The 16,431-nt window shown below is 39.1% G+C and overlaps 1 protein-coding gene across 9 annotated transcripts in view; it reads right to left on the bottom strand.

The window, feature by feature from the left end:
- Positions 1-16,086, bottom strand: part of mark2b (MAP/microtubule affinity-regulating kinase 2b) — a 63,964-nt gene extending 47,878 nt beyond the window's left edge. For 8 of the 9 annotated variants that reach the window (XM_042511956.1, XM_042511960.1, XM_042511957.1 and 5 more), the window contains exon 1: positions 14,767-15,183. In XM_042511956.1, coding sequence (XP_042367890.1) covers positions 14,767-14,817 — 51 coding nt within the window. In that variant the 5' untranslated portion in view covers positions 14,818-15,183. The other variant, XM_042511954.1, reaches the window with a different exon arrangement.
- Between the last annotated feature and the right edge of the window lie 345 nt (positions 16,087-16,431).

The following is a 16,431-nucleotide window of genomic DNA, read 5'->3' as shown; positions in this document are numbered from 1 at the left end:
TGACAACTGAATATTACATTTGTCTCCTATCATTAAGTTTGTCAGACCGTGTTAGAGGAGCTGAGCCGCTTTGTTTTTAGTGGGCAACACAGAAGGGAGAAAAAAAAGTGTAAAATATGTCTAACCATTTTGTGTGTGCTTTTAATTGATAAAATATGGGGTATAATTACACAGACCCATTATTACTCCAATTACACACAATTAAAATATGGTGTGTTTGCTGCCAAATCCGGCAAACAACAAACTGATGTCTCATTGGCAGCTATTATTATAAGCTGTGTATGCAGATCACTTTTTTAAATGCCACATCACAACCTGCTGTGAACCATTAAGTATAACACTGGTCCCTCTCATTTCAAGTAATTAACTGATCCGTCCCTTCCTGTCTGTGGACAACTTCAGTTTGTTACAGACTCAGACTAAGGGCTTGACAGAGCACTGGAGACTAGGACTGCAAATTGTAACACTTTCCTTAATCATTTAATCAGCAATGGCTAAATCATTATCTGAAAAAAATACTGCTTATTTCAAACAATGCCTGATTAATTTTAACCTCAGTCAAAGTTCACAGCAACATGTTGCATACATTTTGACATCATTTCATAGCCTATCAACTAATCGAGTAAATTTGATTAAATTCTTAACAACAATCATCAATGAATTGTTATCCCTGAAGGCAGCAGGTTATACCTCTACACTGCACTCTATCTTTGTATTTCAGATTGAGAAGTCAAATTATGGCTAAAGACAGACAATTATAACCTTTGGGGAAATCCATATCAAACTTAATTAAATTTAAGAGTAACGAGCTGAAAACCAATTCATGAGGTTACATTGGAGGTCTTATTATGTGCACACTGCCAGAGACCATTTCTAATTTTTTTAAAGGCTCTTGCCTGATATCACAAAGAATTATCAACATACCAACAAACGTGCCGTTTTTTTAATCTTATGTGTGAGTGTGTGTGTGTGTGTGTGTCCCTTCTATAATATTCTGTGTCTCCTCTCTAAATTCTGACGCTTTGGCGGGTCTGTTAAAGAGGAGCAAGCGAGTTTGTTTTGCCTCAGCAGCAGTTTGAGTCACGCGCTGGATAACCGAACCGGTCAGAGCTAATCAGATCAATGAATAAGAGAAACAGCTGCTGCAGAAGCAAACTTTTAGACTAAGCACAATGAATGGTTAAGTTTCACTTTCACTGTGCCTGACATTCTGCTGCTCCATCTGTGCCTAGAGTACACCCTGTGCTCCGACAGTGTGGTGCGGTGCATAACTGAACGGCATATATTTTCAACAGCGCTCCAAATTAATAGTCCAGCTCAAAAATAGAAGATCAATTCATGGTGGCAGATGTTTTGATCTTGGCAGGATGCAAAAAAAATAAATGAATGTGTGGGAAACCCTCACTGTTTATTTAAACCAACACATACATATACATATATACACACACACATGTATATATACACATACAACAAAACAAAATATATGTTTATATATATATATATATATATATATATATATATAAAAAAAAAACATGTTTTGTTGTTTCTCCAACAATTAAGATCCTTACCAGATAAACATCTTTGGTTTTACGGCAATTTCATTCAATAGCACTGTGTTGAATTTAATCACATCTACACAAACTCTGTGGAGGGTTTCGGCTACACATTTACACTGACACACAATACTAATTGTTAGGACAGAGACACCCAGAGTTTATTAAAAGAGCTGTTGTAATGTCAGCTACATGTAAGCTTCATTTGACGTGTCATCAGTTGGGGAATGTGTCGGCTCTAACGAACCACCTGCTGTAACTTGCCGGAAAGATGAGAGCAGTTAATGAGAGCATGATTCTCATTAACTGTACTTGTGTCAATTCTTTTTTTTTTTTTTTTTTGTTAATTAATGCTGTCCAAATGGGCTTTAACTTGACCGAAAGGGTGCTAATACTGAGAGAGAAAAAAGCACCTCTTATCCTTTACTCTTATGCCCAGCAGCATTGCTGTTCCAATCATGTGCTACTTGTAGCTCTATAAATTGATTTTAAGATTGTATGATGGTATTTTCATTATGTATATATATATGTGTTGTGTATGGTAAAACTAAGGCAAAAAAACACAGATGGCTCTATGTAGGAGAGAGACCGATGAGACAGGTTTTTTGCCTAAAAACAAAAATGAAGTCAGTGTGCTCCTTAAAACTATTGAAGAAAAATTTTTTATATTAAATTCTTAAACTTAATTTAACTCAATTCAATATTTTAATGTTCCCTCTCCATTTCCACATCCAGCTAACACTAAATGTGAAACAAACACACTCAGAACAAACAGGGGCTTTATTGGATACATAACACAACCACATACAAAAGCTGCTGCATTATACTGAAATTTGTGGGTGGGAGCAGACACACACACACACACACACACACACACACACACACACACACACACACACACACACACACACACACACACACACACACACACACACACACACACACACACACACACACACACACACACACCTCCCGACTCTAGGTCGTGATGGCTGTGTTGCCATGGAGATTTGTCGCTTGCTGAATCCTGCCCTCTATCTCAATGTTGGTTTTCTATCACTTTCATCCTTCCTTCATTTTCTCTTGCTCCCTCCCCACCATTCTTTTCCCTACTCTGCTATTCATATGTTTATGTTTCTATTTATACTCCTCTTTAACGCCAAGATTGGTTTCCAGAGGGGGAAAAAAACCACGACAGAGAGAGTTTGTTGAAGGGTGTAGTGTGCAGTATCGTAACATTTCCATACAATGGCATATCTGACAACAGTCCAAAAAAAATCCAAATTAAAACAGAAACTATAAATTGTTCTCTTTCTAATCACCACATTTTGCTTGCTATACGGTATCTTACATTTAAACACCTATTATGGCTGCAACTACAGCTACTAACTGGAACTACTGCAGATTACAAGGAACCCCAAGCAGGGAATAACTCTGGGAAGACTCAGTGAAACAACCGCTCTAATGAGAGAGAAATTAAAAGGACACAAGTTAAAAAGCTGCCCAATGCCAAAGAGAAACCTTACTGCACCTGTTTGGCAGTTTGTCTGATTCAACCCATAATGCAAAGCCAGTTAAACAGGACTGGGTTGTGTAGAGATTTGCATGAATATATTTTTGGCAAAGGATGGAGATAAAACGAACAAATGCAGCCCTTTTTTCACTATGGTCACACACATACAGTAACAGAAACATTTGAGTTCAAGTTTCTTTTTCAAAATTATGTGACTTATGTTACTTTATGTGCACTCAAGATGATGATTTTCACAAGGCAGAGGCTGTCATTGGACCCATTTATAGCTTTAAAGCCCAGCAAAAACACAGTCTGTGACTCACTCTAGTAAATGTCTACTGGTGACAAAGCAGAACCTTTTTTCATAATGCATGTGTTTAAGTAATAAACGGTAAAGCACTGATATAGGCTGATGTGAAAAGGATTTTCACATCTTAAGAGTTTTTAAACATTTAAAGGAACCCCTCCTCTCAAAAATGTGTTATTATGTCTCCTAAAATGCCTGATCTTGACTAAACTGACTGAAATCTTAAGTTTTTTTTACTAGAAAAGTGCTTTAATATTTCTCTCAAAATGGGATGATGTCTGTGCACTTACAAAAATCTGAGATCCAGGCAAGCTGGATAATGTAAATCAGTAACTTGAAAGCCAGTCGCTGTCTAATATGGAAAACCCGTAACAATGGGGAAGCAAAATTCAACAAAGCACCGGCAAAGAAACAAGAATCCTCCAGCACAGAGCTAAGGCGACAGACACAGCCCAACACTGACAGCTTGTGTAAGGGCCTGCTTAATATTGGTTCACAGTGTTTTAATCATAATTTAGTCAATTCCTTACTTCCATGTTCCACTGTCACCTCTACTGCTGGGCAATATCTAATATATACAGTACAGACAGTATGCATACTAGCCATCCAAACTCTCCACACACACATGTAAGGCTAAGTAAATTTGAGAGAGGCCCCTTACTTTAGCAAGGTGGTGTCACGCTGAGTCTCAGTTTGCTGTGAATGTAGCATCGTGTGTGTGTGTTCTGTTGAACTGGATTACCCTAACCTCCTAGGTATGTGTATATGTGTGTGTGTTTTTTGCATGTGCGTGTGTGTGTGTGTGTGTGTCAAATCAATTCAGAGCTCCTGTTTGTTCTGTTGCTGTCACAGTTGGGACACGCTGCGCAGCACTTCCTTGCGTGCCCTCGTTCTGCTGCTATGCAACTGTGCGTGAGTGAGTGTGAGCAGCAGTGCATGTGAGCCACCAGAGTAAACAGGTCTGTGTAGCTTTCACAGGGTGGCTGACTTGAAAAGCTGATGAATGCATGTATGGATAGATTGGGTACTGTGTTTCCCTCAGTGTTGTGTAGTAGAGTCGGACCACCTCACTGAAACAAAGGCCACAGCCACCAACTTAATGGAAATAAAAATAAACACCAAAGGTAAAAAAAAAGGCGTCATTTCATACAGGCAATGCCATAAACTGGCTGTTGTTTAAGCGGTCATCTAGTGGCTTATCACCTCGGCTACACAATTTCATGTGGGAACCTGATATAGTGGCTTGGAGAGTAAATGAATGGCATAAAGCATTTATTCGACAGTAAAATCACAAGACAAGTGCCACTGTTATAAGCAAAGACTCATTAAGTTTTGATGTTTTATGTGATTACAAAGCCCAATTTGTTTTTGAGGACAGACTTAATCAAGTAACTGGGTTCAAGTAGCAAGGCTGTAATATCTTTTGGGTGTATGCTCCATTAATCAAAGACAGGGTCTAATTAGCCTGATCACAGCACTTTGCTTATTACTGCACAGTTTCCGTAATCTGGTAATTCCCGTTTTATATTCAAATCTATCCAGTCATAACGTCTGCTGGAAATAATTCCCTCTGAGAATATGTAAGCATAACACTGTGAACGAACAGTTAGCCAGCCACGCTCTTTGTTCACAACGAAACTGTTAAATATGCACTTCTGTTTGGTCCTGTAAACAAACCACTGTTTTTAAACAGAAAACCCACATTTTCTATTGTGACATTTTCAGGAAATTACATACAATATAGGTAAAAGCAGGTGGGTTGTTATTAACGACGGTCATTTCGCTGAAACTTTCAGCTTCCTGACGATCCCCCTCTAGTCAGCTGCCACCTTGTTTAGGTTTTGAAGTTAAATGAGGAGGTATCTTAGAGAAGAGCTGTCAAAAATATTGATTTATCGATTGATTCTTAATATCTGAAACCGTTTAAAACGCTTGCATTTTTGATACACAGATACCAACTGCACTTTCTCACTCCAATTGCTTACTACAGTCATTCTGCTGTTCTCTGCTACGTAGTCTTGTTACATCTCAAATAAAAAAATCAAATTGCGCTAAATGTCTTTTTTCCATGTGGTATCAAAAACTGTAACAATAAATACTTTAAGATATTGTATCAAAGTTAGGAATTTCAGTATTGTGACAACACTTACTGCATAGATAACACTTCAATTCAACTTCAAGAATCAGGTGCACCTTGTTTGTTGCAGTGCTGTCAAAGCAAGCAAAGGGAATTAATAGGGCATCTGACAAATGTTTGGCTCAAAACAGTGAGCTACACAGCACCGCCGCACTCACAGCCAATAAAAAAAAATGCAATCAAACTCATTTTGTCCCTACTGCTCTCTCATGTCACAGTCACTTTATTTTTTTTTTTTAAAATAAAGCCTTATTCCATTTGTCCTCGGTCATCAAGATCTGGACCTGGAAATGTGCCCCGCCCCCCTTTTTCTTTTTTTTTTTTTTTTTTTTTTTAACAGAATTCCCCCCTAATTTGGGTTTCCACTTCGTGATTTGAAACCCAACTAACCGGATTTCTGAATCAGTGTGACTCAGCAGAGATCAGAAAGTTCCCTCCAATGGATGCAGCTAATCCTGCAGGGTACGAGTGGTTAAAGGACTCAGATTAAAGCCACAGAATCAAGCTGTACAACAGTTTGGGCCACTAAAGCATTTAAATGATAACAATAATACATTTATATTATTAAAGCAATACTTCACTTAACTTTACTGTAACTGTACTTCATACTTGTTTTACATTATAAAAGAACTTTGTTAAACTTTATTATAACCGTAGTTTATGTAACTGTTTTTATGACAGCTACATTTTTGTAACTGTAGTTCATTTAATAATTTTGTATTTTAGTAGTTTACAGTAGGGCTCAACAGATTATCAGCTGGCTGATTATTGAGGCAGATATCTGGCATTTTGCCGATAGTCTGCATCAGCATTTTATTTTAAAGCTCTCTGATCAATTTAATTAATTAAAAAGCGCAAAGACAGTGTCAACATGGGAGAGACTTTTACTTTGTTGAAACCTCAGGGAGCTGTTTTTATCAATTCATTTTTTATTTAAATTTTCACCTGACTATTAAAAAAAAAAGTTGAGAGAACTTGCTGAACATGAAAAACTTTTGTTAAAGGAATTTTAAAAAAGTTTTGTGATTGAGTTTGTTGTATTCCAAATTCCTAATATTGACAGAAATATTTTAACTGTTATATATATATAAATATTAATTATAGGTCTCATTAAGTACTATTAATCAGTATCTATGCTCGAAAAAAAACGACTTCGGTTGAACCCTAGTTTAGAGGAGATTTCAAAATTTAGAGGAGATTTCAAAATTTAATGAGTTTTGTTTGGCTTTTATACCTGGAGTTCCGGTCGACACTTAAAAATATTGTGATATTATTTCAAAGCCATGTCGCCCAGCGCTTTTTCTTCCTCTATATGACAATTAAAAGACCACCATCTAAAACAAAACCCTGCAGCTTGGGGTCAGACATCAGAACACTTTATCACAGGGAAAAATCCAAGTATTCATTCCAAACTGATATCAGATGACTAAACAGAAAGAGGAAATTACATCGGAGTGAGAAAGAAATCCACACACCTTCACCTACATGACGTCAAGCCGTTCAGATCACAGGTCTACAGTTAGCTGCCACACCTTCCGCTCGGCTCAACTGGAAAGGCCTGTTTTACCCTGCTACCTCAGACAATCCAGCACAAAACACACACACACACAAAGCACTGAACCTTGCTGCATTGTTGGTTAAACACCGAGGCAGCACCTGCTTGTCCTATATTTAAGTGTCGACCGGAACTCCAGGTATAAAAGCCAAACAAAACTCATTAAATCAAAGCGTGATTTCGAGCCAATTAACAACTAACTGTGTCCTTAAATGCAGGAAAAAATGAGGGACTGAGAGCATGTGCTGTGTCTGTGCCGGAAAGAACAAATGTGAATGTGATGGAGTGTGTGTGTGTGTGTATGTGTGTGTGTGTGTGTGTGTGTGTGTGTGGCAGGTTCTCTGTTGCTAGGGCCCTGGCTAGCTTTGTCTTTCTGTTCATCTGCCTAGTGACTGGTCTGGTAAGGAAAGAGGCATAATTTATGGTTTCCTGGGCGTAACAGCAACGAGTGTGTGTGTGTGTGTGTGTGTGTGTGTGTGTGTGTGTGTGTGTGTGAATGCTATAGATTGCTTACAAGATGACTCACTCAAGAGGAGCATGAGTAGGGACAGGCAAAAAGGTGAACACTGGAATATCAAAACACATCTTCACAAGCATACCTTTGTCAATAATCTCACATATTCAGTGTTTCTCTCTCATCTATATTGAATTTCCAGCTCAACAGCTTGCTGGGAGATTCTCTACCAGGCTTTCACACTCCTGAGGTGTCAGGTGGAATACATCTAACTGTGTTTAGCTACACTCATATTTCCAATTCTGTGTTTGCTTTGTCTTGTGTTGCTGTGGTGCTTGACTGCATTTTGAACCTGCAACCATCAATGTTTTAGTCGTGGTGCAGGTTGAAAAAGTTCAAACTGGAACAGAATGGAAATGAAGGCCAAGGAATGACAAGATTTTTTTTTACAAAATGACATGGACTTTATGAACAAATATATGGTTACCACCCCAAAAATGTTCCCACACCAACAATGGAATTGTGGCTTCCGAAAATAGGGAAACCGGAGAACAAAATCTGCAAAAAAAATGTGATAGTTTGGTCCCAGAACTCTTCCATCAAGCAGGAGGAAGTTACAGCTCAACAGCCACTTTCACACACAGTTTCATCACAATTTTTCTCAACTTCTTCTCTCTGTGTGGTTCAATTTCTCTTCTTTCTTTGTAACTCAATAATGTGGCTTTTTTGTTGCCAATTCTATATTCACCACAGCCATTACTTTCCACGTCGAGTTTCAACGTTACAACGCGTATCCTTCTAGACTTTCTGACCACTGGAGTTGTTATTACGAGTGGGATGCTCTTTGGTGTTCATCATCACACATCGAATGAACATTAGCTGTCAAGACACACATTTCACAGTAGTGTTGTCACAATGCTGGAATTTCTAACTTTGATACAAGATCTTGAAAAATATCAATATTCAAGAGCACTGTTGATAAAATGGGGATAAAGTGACATTTTAGGAAAAAAGGTTAATACAAGATAAATACATTAAGCTATAACATGACATGACAACTTCTCTTCTCTTCTCTTGGTTAGTAGCAGAAAACAACAGAATGACTGCAGTAAATATTAACAAAAAGCTGGTATCAGCGTATCAATACTGCAGAAAATGAGGATTCAAATAGTTTCAAAAGGTGCAAATTGATAAGTATTGATGAATCAATATCTTTGGTAGCATTATTTTGTAGTTCCTTTGATCCTAATCTGTGTAGAAGTCTGCTAAAAAGCAAACATGGATGCAAACAATACACAATTTAAAATTCATCTTTGCAAATATTCAACAAGAAAGGAAAACCACACACACCAAGCACAAATGTTAGAGCTGTAGGACACACACATAGCGCTCTGGTGAGAAACTCTGATTGTAAACATGCCTTTCGTTTCTTTAAGAGCTGCTGCATGAAAGTCGAAGGCTCGAATCATCAGTCAGAGACCCTCAGCTGATTGAGATAGCTTCAAGTTGAGCAGTCTTTTTTTCTGTGCAGTTTACTCCTAGGGCATTTTGGTCCCCAGATTTTGCAGCGGAGTGAGTGCTCTTGACTTTCACGCTTCTCTTTGTAGCTGCGAACATGCTGCAGTGGTATGACGGGAGCAAGAGGCCGCAGCAAAAGGTGAGGAAGTGATGAATTTAGTTAACAAGATACAGTCTCTATAGCTTTTGTTTATATCTAGTGTAAGAAAACAATGTTGCACATTTGCGATCCATCGATAGTGCTGAAGCCCCACATTCAGTATCGCTCCACCTCCATGTTCATTTGTTTTGGTGTCGTAAATTGAGTAGGTGCCCTATCGACCACGCAGATGGACGCAAAGTATAATATGTAGAAAAATCTCAAATGCTTGACAGTTTACCTGTTCAAATTTCTAAATAAAAAAAATCCACACCAATAGTCCAATATTTGCATTGAAAAGCCAAATCTGATGTGACTGGCATAATTCTGGGTCGGTTACAGACCAAGTTCCTTTGAATGATATTATCCTTTTCAGTATTTTACTTTTAAGTATTTAAATATTGAGCCCTCTGCTCTGAACTTCTGCCACCTGTATATGAAATGACTATCAGATGAGTCTCCTTGTTTCCATCTGGTACCAAGCTCCACAATAAAAATGTAACTGTCCTTGCTTTCAACAGGAATCCCACACATCCCATCCCTGCTTTTCCTGCTTGATAAAGTAGCATACACACAGGACAATGTTCAGTGACGTAAGTTCGCACATGACAGAAGTCATTAATTTGGTTTAAAAAAATGTGTGCATCCCGGTAGGTGACCTAAATGAAAGCTAGCTTTCTTAGTGTTTTCTAAGTTTCTGTGAGGCCTTTACTAGAGGACTCAGGTTTGGTATACCTCAGGCAGATAAAACAGGCCTTTCATGCCTTCATATGGGCCATCTTGTAGTTTGTACTTTATTTCCTTGTTCCTGGTTTAATTACCTTTTGGAATGGAGCATCCTGTATAGATAAACCCTTTGGTATGGCCAGAGTAAACATTACAATCAAGTAAATGTAGTTGAGTTAATTTATCGTTTTCTCTACATGACTTCTACAATGAGGAAATAGTGCTGGGACAAATTAATGGTTCGAATCCATCACGGTTCTATATGGGGAGTATCCAGCTTGCTCGGCTAGTGTGCAACTACCCAAACAATGAAATGGAGGATGAAGTAACAATTGAAGAGGCAGACCAGTATTTCTGGCTGCATTAGTCTGTCTTTTCAGAAGATGTGGCTCAATGAATAGAGAGGGAACATTGTAAAACAGGAAATCAGACAATCAACTGATCATGTCTGGGGAAGTGGACAAAGAGAACAAACCTACAGCAATGCAGAGCCCAATTCTGCACCAATTCACTGCAAATTTAAGATCAAATCATTTCTGTGACAAGATAAATTCTACTTTACTGTATTTCTAATAAATCTGCTCTATCACTCTATTGAGTACAAACTCCAGGTATTCAAGGTCTAACTGGTGTCACACTGATAACAAGTGTCACATTCAAATAAGTTCCTCAAACTCACAGCCAGCTCAAAACCTTGTGTGGCAACACGTCCGATCAAAGCTACTCAACATATCTGCCATTTCACACCGTCAGACAGATGTCACGAGTCACTTCACTCCAGTTAAAAGCTCTTTTATGAAAGGTGCCCGGCAACTGTGTATGATGATAAGATGGTAGTTGGTCCAGGTCTGTAACTTTTGCAACACAACCCCCCAAAGAGTTTTATAACCATCTGCCTTCGTTTGTCTGCAATTTGTAAAAAAAACACTTTCTATTCAAGTCACATAAATCACCATTAGGCCAATTTCACATCAAAATATTAAAAGAAAGACCTTATTCAAACAGGCGAGCAGTCTTTTTTTTTTTTTTGTCAGACATAAGGTGAGAATATTTAGAGAGTATTTGTTTTACCTAGCGACACACAGACCAATCAGATCAAACTATACATCTCAGACAGGAACAGCGACAGAGATGTCAACACTTGACCCGTCTTCATGTCCGGTGCCATTTTGTCCTGTATCTTGAGACCCGACACCAACAGCTTTCTATACATGGCCTTTAAAACAGACTGCGTTTGTGTGACAGTATCCATCCGTGACCTTTTGCCTACAAACTCAGTTAAGGACTCGCCATGACCCCTAACTTTTTCTCTTACACCCCTAAATCATTAGTAGGTGCTGTAGGATAAGAATGCTTTCAAAATACCACTCCAGCAAAACAACACAGGAGGCTGTGTAGGTGCAGGAGCGTCGCTAAAGGCTACACAAACAGGACATAGCAGGACGTTCAGATCGACAGTTATTAATCACCAAGGTACAGCACTTTGGTTTTATGCTCTTTAACCCTTTGAAACCTAAGCAAATGGACTTGATTTATTTCAAAACTATGGGGAGAAGGCAGTGAGCAACTTAGCAAGAAAAATCCAAAAAAACAATTGGCAAGAAATTAGAAAAAAAGTTACAAGAAAATTACCTGAAAATACACAACAAAGGAAAAAGAAACAAAAAAGACCTTAAGAAAATGCTAAAAGGAGAGAGCACGTGAGAGAGAGAATTTCAAAAATGTTTTTTTTCTGTAAATTAATTTTAAATACATAATGATAACATTTATATTTTCCCTATTTTTTTCTAAATCTTATCACCCCCAGCTAATTTTAAGGTCATTTTCTAATCACCTTCTACTTTTTTTTTGCCATTTGCAGGACATTTATTGCAAAGTTGCTCGTTGCCTTTTTCCTGTGTTTTTAAAAGAAATCAAACCAATTTTCTCTGGTGTCAGAGGTATAAATGCTTGTGAAAGGTGTCTAAACACAGCTCAAGAAAACGTATGTCACTAAAGGGGTAAAGTGCACAACTGTGAAAAGTTATTACAGCAGTAGTATATCTGCCTCCCCATGAATCCAGCAGTGAAGTTTGCCAATATCGAAGGTTAATGCTCACGTGTTGGTACAAGTGTGTGTTCTATCAATGTGTTCGAAACACACCAAACTTCAACTATGACATCAGCCTCAAGCTGGATATGGAAAGGTCCTCTGTGTGTGTGTGTGTGTGTGTGTGTCAAAGACTTATATAACCACCTGTATTGTTTCTGACCTCTGTTCCAGGTAAGGGTGTAGCCATCTAAGAATATATGTGCGTATTTATTTGCCTACGCCTATCTACCTACCTACCTACAAGGCAGTCTAACTGTCAATCTGCTGTCCTGTGTACCATAATGGACGCAGTAATCCACTGTGTGAGACAGCCCAGCGCACACATGACACACGCTAAGAGATCATAGTATCAAAAGACCACTTCTGTCAGCATTTTACTTGTACAAGGAGCAAAGACAGACAAAATCTTTGACCCCTAGAATGCCAAAAGGTTTTCCTATTGGTTGAGAAGCAGGTCTGCTGTCTGGACAGCTGTGCAGCTGCAGTTTACACACCTGGGTTGGACTTTTAATATTTCAGGAAAAAAACTGACAAAGGCTGCAGCTCTTGGGACAAACTGAAAATAAATACAATTTTAAAAACGCTCCCCCAGTTTATGATATTATATTTCTTAAATCCTTTGAAACCTGGAGTGACATTACTTTCTTGTTCTACTTAAAGACGCCTTTCACAAGTATTTAAACCTTTGAACCCTGAGCACATTGGTGCAATTTCTTAAAAAAAAAAAAAACATGGTGGGAAATCAATGAGCAACTGAGAAATGTTCCACAAATTGCAAGAAATTACTAGATTTAGAAAAGTATTAAAAAATGAAAATAAAAGAAGCAAGGGTAAAATATTTATAGAAAAAAAGAAAAAAGCTAGGGAAAACTATAATCATCAGAATTACAACTTTAAAGTTGTGTCACAGAATTATTAGATTTTTTAAGCACTTTTTAAAACTTTCTTGGGTTTATTGGGTTATTTGTTTTAACATAATTTCATTTTCTTGTAGTTCTTACTAATTTCTTGGCAGTTTCTTCTTTCCTTGCTCATTGCCTTCCTCCTGTGTTTTTCAACAAAACAAGCCAATTTGCCCAGGTTTCAAAGAGTTAATGGCCACTGACAGTTTCATAAACATTTTTTAACAAAAATGTTATTTATGTGTGTAAATTTGTTCTATTTATGTTGCTACACTCAACAAAGCTACAGACCAACTGCTAAAACAATACACCACACTAAACCCTCACCGTGGCTACGTTCACAGACCTATAGATACTCAAGCAACACAAATATAGAAATGGCTTTAGCTTCACACACATATTGACATCATCCCCTGTCAACATGCAGACACACAAATGTTTCCATCCAGCGCTCACAAAAGATTTTTTCATCACATGATGCTCGTCAACAGCTGTCCAAGTAATGCAAGTCATGGTCTGTATCAGAAACTATAATGATTTTCATGTGAGCGTGTGCAGGTTTTTCATTATGACAATGAAACTGCAGATAAAACTGTCAACAAGATTAAGACAGATGCTGTCTTGGAAGCAAGGGCTTTGTCCCAGCCTTTGAATAATGATTTATAGAGCACAGGAGGGGTTTCTTTGTCTTTAAAACTTTTAAGCACAATACCAAATAGTTTCTCTACTCAACTGAATGGAAATATGCTTACTTTTTGAATCTCCAGGCTTTGAAATCCTTTGAAATTGTGATAGGTGTACTAATGGAATGGAGTTTATAATGTGTTTAGAAATCCTCTGGCCTTTAGATGCGGGTCAGTAGATTTAGGTCAGAAGAGGATATAATGTTTGTGAGTACCTTCAATCACCCTCTGTACCTGCACAGCAGAGATAATAATTAAAACTTAACATCTGGAAGCCAAGTTTAACGCCTCTCTATAGAAATCTACATCTGTTCTGGAGCCCTTGACATACAACTTTTTAATCAATCAATGATCAATGTCTTGTTTCTGTATAGTCTGCAGTTGCACAAAAAACTTACAAAGACATTTGTTTTTAATCTCACAGCCACCACTGTTTTGTTTTTTTCTTGCAATAAAAACCAGCGTGAACTTGGATTCCCCTGACAAGTTTGTCCTGCACAAACACAATGCAACTTTTTCTCCCAAAAGACCATCACTGGAGGAGATGAAAAGGCCATGCTTGCACTTGAGAAGTCAAAATCAATATTGTATATTTAAAGAAACCAACATAAGACAGCAAGCCTCCAACAAAAGTCAACCTTCTTCTGTCTTAGGAAAAGAGAATTTCTAGGAAAAGAGAATTTCTTGATTTGAATTTCACTTCATTGTTATGACACTCTACAATGGATTAGCAGTGTTTCCAGTGGCCAACAGTACATAAAGAACACGTGTCACACATGGACTATGTTTAAAATAATAATGCACAGGGCTGATTTGTGGGTGCCTGGCTTCTGTATTGTCAATAGCATTCGTGTGGGGCTGTCTGACAGGGTTGTCTATATTTCAACAGGTCAAAGTACTGAAAAGTCAAGCAGGAGGACATGCCCTAACACACAGACTAAACAGAGACCTAAATTTATTCTTCTATTCTGCAAAGAGTGGGAAATCCAGTGTGAGTGCGTAGGCAAGCTGGTGAATCACTGCTGTGTGGCAAAGACAACAGAGACAGAGAAAAAGCAAAGAGACAAGCAGAGACTGTAGAAGGCCAAACAGGGCCTCGATTCACAGCAGATACGAATTTCATTTAAAAGGACATAAATAGGTAAATAAACATATCATTAATTTGAAGAAATATCTTAGATCCTTACCTGCCCGGTCGAGTTTTCAATGACTTGCACCAGTGGGGGCCTTGTTGACATTTTTGAAAGACTTGAAGTTGCAAAAAAGGGGAAAGGAACAGTGAAACAAAAACGATTTTTCAGTGTCTATTGTGCATTTAAAATGTGTATAGCTGATGGCAGACGAAAATTTCCAACAGATGTCCAGCGCTAGCCAGCTAGCAGCACGACAGATAGCCCGTGAATCAACAAGTTGAATCCCACATCAGCGGCTAGCCGAGTTAGCCAGCTAGCTAGAAACTAGCTAGCAGCAACCGCACGTCCCATGTTTGTCAACAAGCAGAAAACGGGAAAAGGCAAAATGTCCTCTTTAGCTTCGGTCTTGGTGTGAAAACACTCACTTTCGATTAACATGTATCAATGTCGACGGTGACCAGTGAGCTAGCTACCAACCTGATGCTCTGACGTTCTGGCCAGCTAGCTATTTGCGCTAGCTTGAGGAAAAGTTGGGGCAATGGTTGTATCGAACAAGACAAGGTTCAACTAGGTGGCTAGCATGCTAACCTGTACGGTTGCTAACTAACGTCTGAGGAAGCCCCGACTGTCGCCGAAATTTACAACAAATGTTTCTCCAGCGTCGTTTTCATAACGCAGTGTCGACGCCTGTTTTTCTCCCTTTGTGGCAGAGATGTTTCCTTTCAGGTTGGAAACCAGGTCCGAGGTCTGCAAACTTTCAGGCCAAAGTTATTCCCGGCGAGGTCTCGACCTTCCGAACTCGTAGAAAACAATTGAAAATGTTCCCAGCGAGATATCCAAGGTAGGGTATCCAAAAAATAAAAGCAGCACCATGTAAAATGGTCACATGGCAGACGAGAAACACGAATTAATCTGTTGCGCTAGCTAACTGGCTGGTCAATATTAGCCCATGTAGCTAGCTAACGTTAATTCAGTGTTTCTTTGGAGGCAAAGCTAGCTCGTTAGCTTATCCTCCTGCGGCCGCAGCGGCGGTGACTGCCACAGAGCAACCCACAAAACTCAAAATCCACGGAAATCACCGGCGCTCTTCCTTGTGTTGCGTGATTGGAATAAGGTCGTTCAACAGTGCTGCACTGCAGTGTGGCGATATACCAGTCCGTCCTGTCGGTACACCGACTGCTTTTATTCCCGACACCAGCCGAGTGAAGGAGGAATCATCAAGTTGTAAAATCCATTATCGCTTAACTGGGGTTTTCTCGTTAGGCGGTGCGTGTCTCGGGCGACAGGGGGAGAGAGGCGAGGAGCTGCGCCCGATTGCAGTCTATGCGCACGATCCTGCCCTGATACCGGAACAAGCTCGCGGCAACATGGCTGCTTGCACCACGACTGAGAGAGGAGGATTGGAGAGGGAGGGGGTTCGTTCTGCGTTCGGCTCTACTCGGCTTTTTCCGAGCCTTTCCTGGTGACCGCGATTCCTCCAGGTTGGGAAGTGGCAGGTGCAGAGGAGTGTGTTTGCAGCTTCATGAGCATAGAGCCCCAGGGGGCCTAAAAGCCCCACACTCACTTGGGTGTGAATTGCATTTTGATAATTTAATTGTTTGCAAAATTCCTTCCACTTATGTAGGCTACAATATAGTCTGGGAGCTGCAGTATTACTTAATTGTGTGGCCTTAGCTTGTAAGGCCCTGTTAATAGCTGATACATAATTTACCTGCCAAA

Source organism: Plectropomus leopardus, chromosome 23, assembly GCF_008729295.1.
Source record: "Plectropomus leopardus isolate mb chromosome 23, YSFRI_Pleo_2.0, whole genome shotgun sequence".
Classification (NCBI taxonomy): Eukaryota; Metazoa; Chordata; class Actinopteri; order Perciformes; family Serranidae; genus Plectropomus; species Plectropomus leopardus.
Note: the sequence above shows the minus strand (reverse complement) of the source record. Positions and strands in the feature narration are given on the sequence as shown.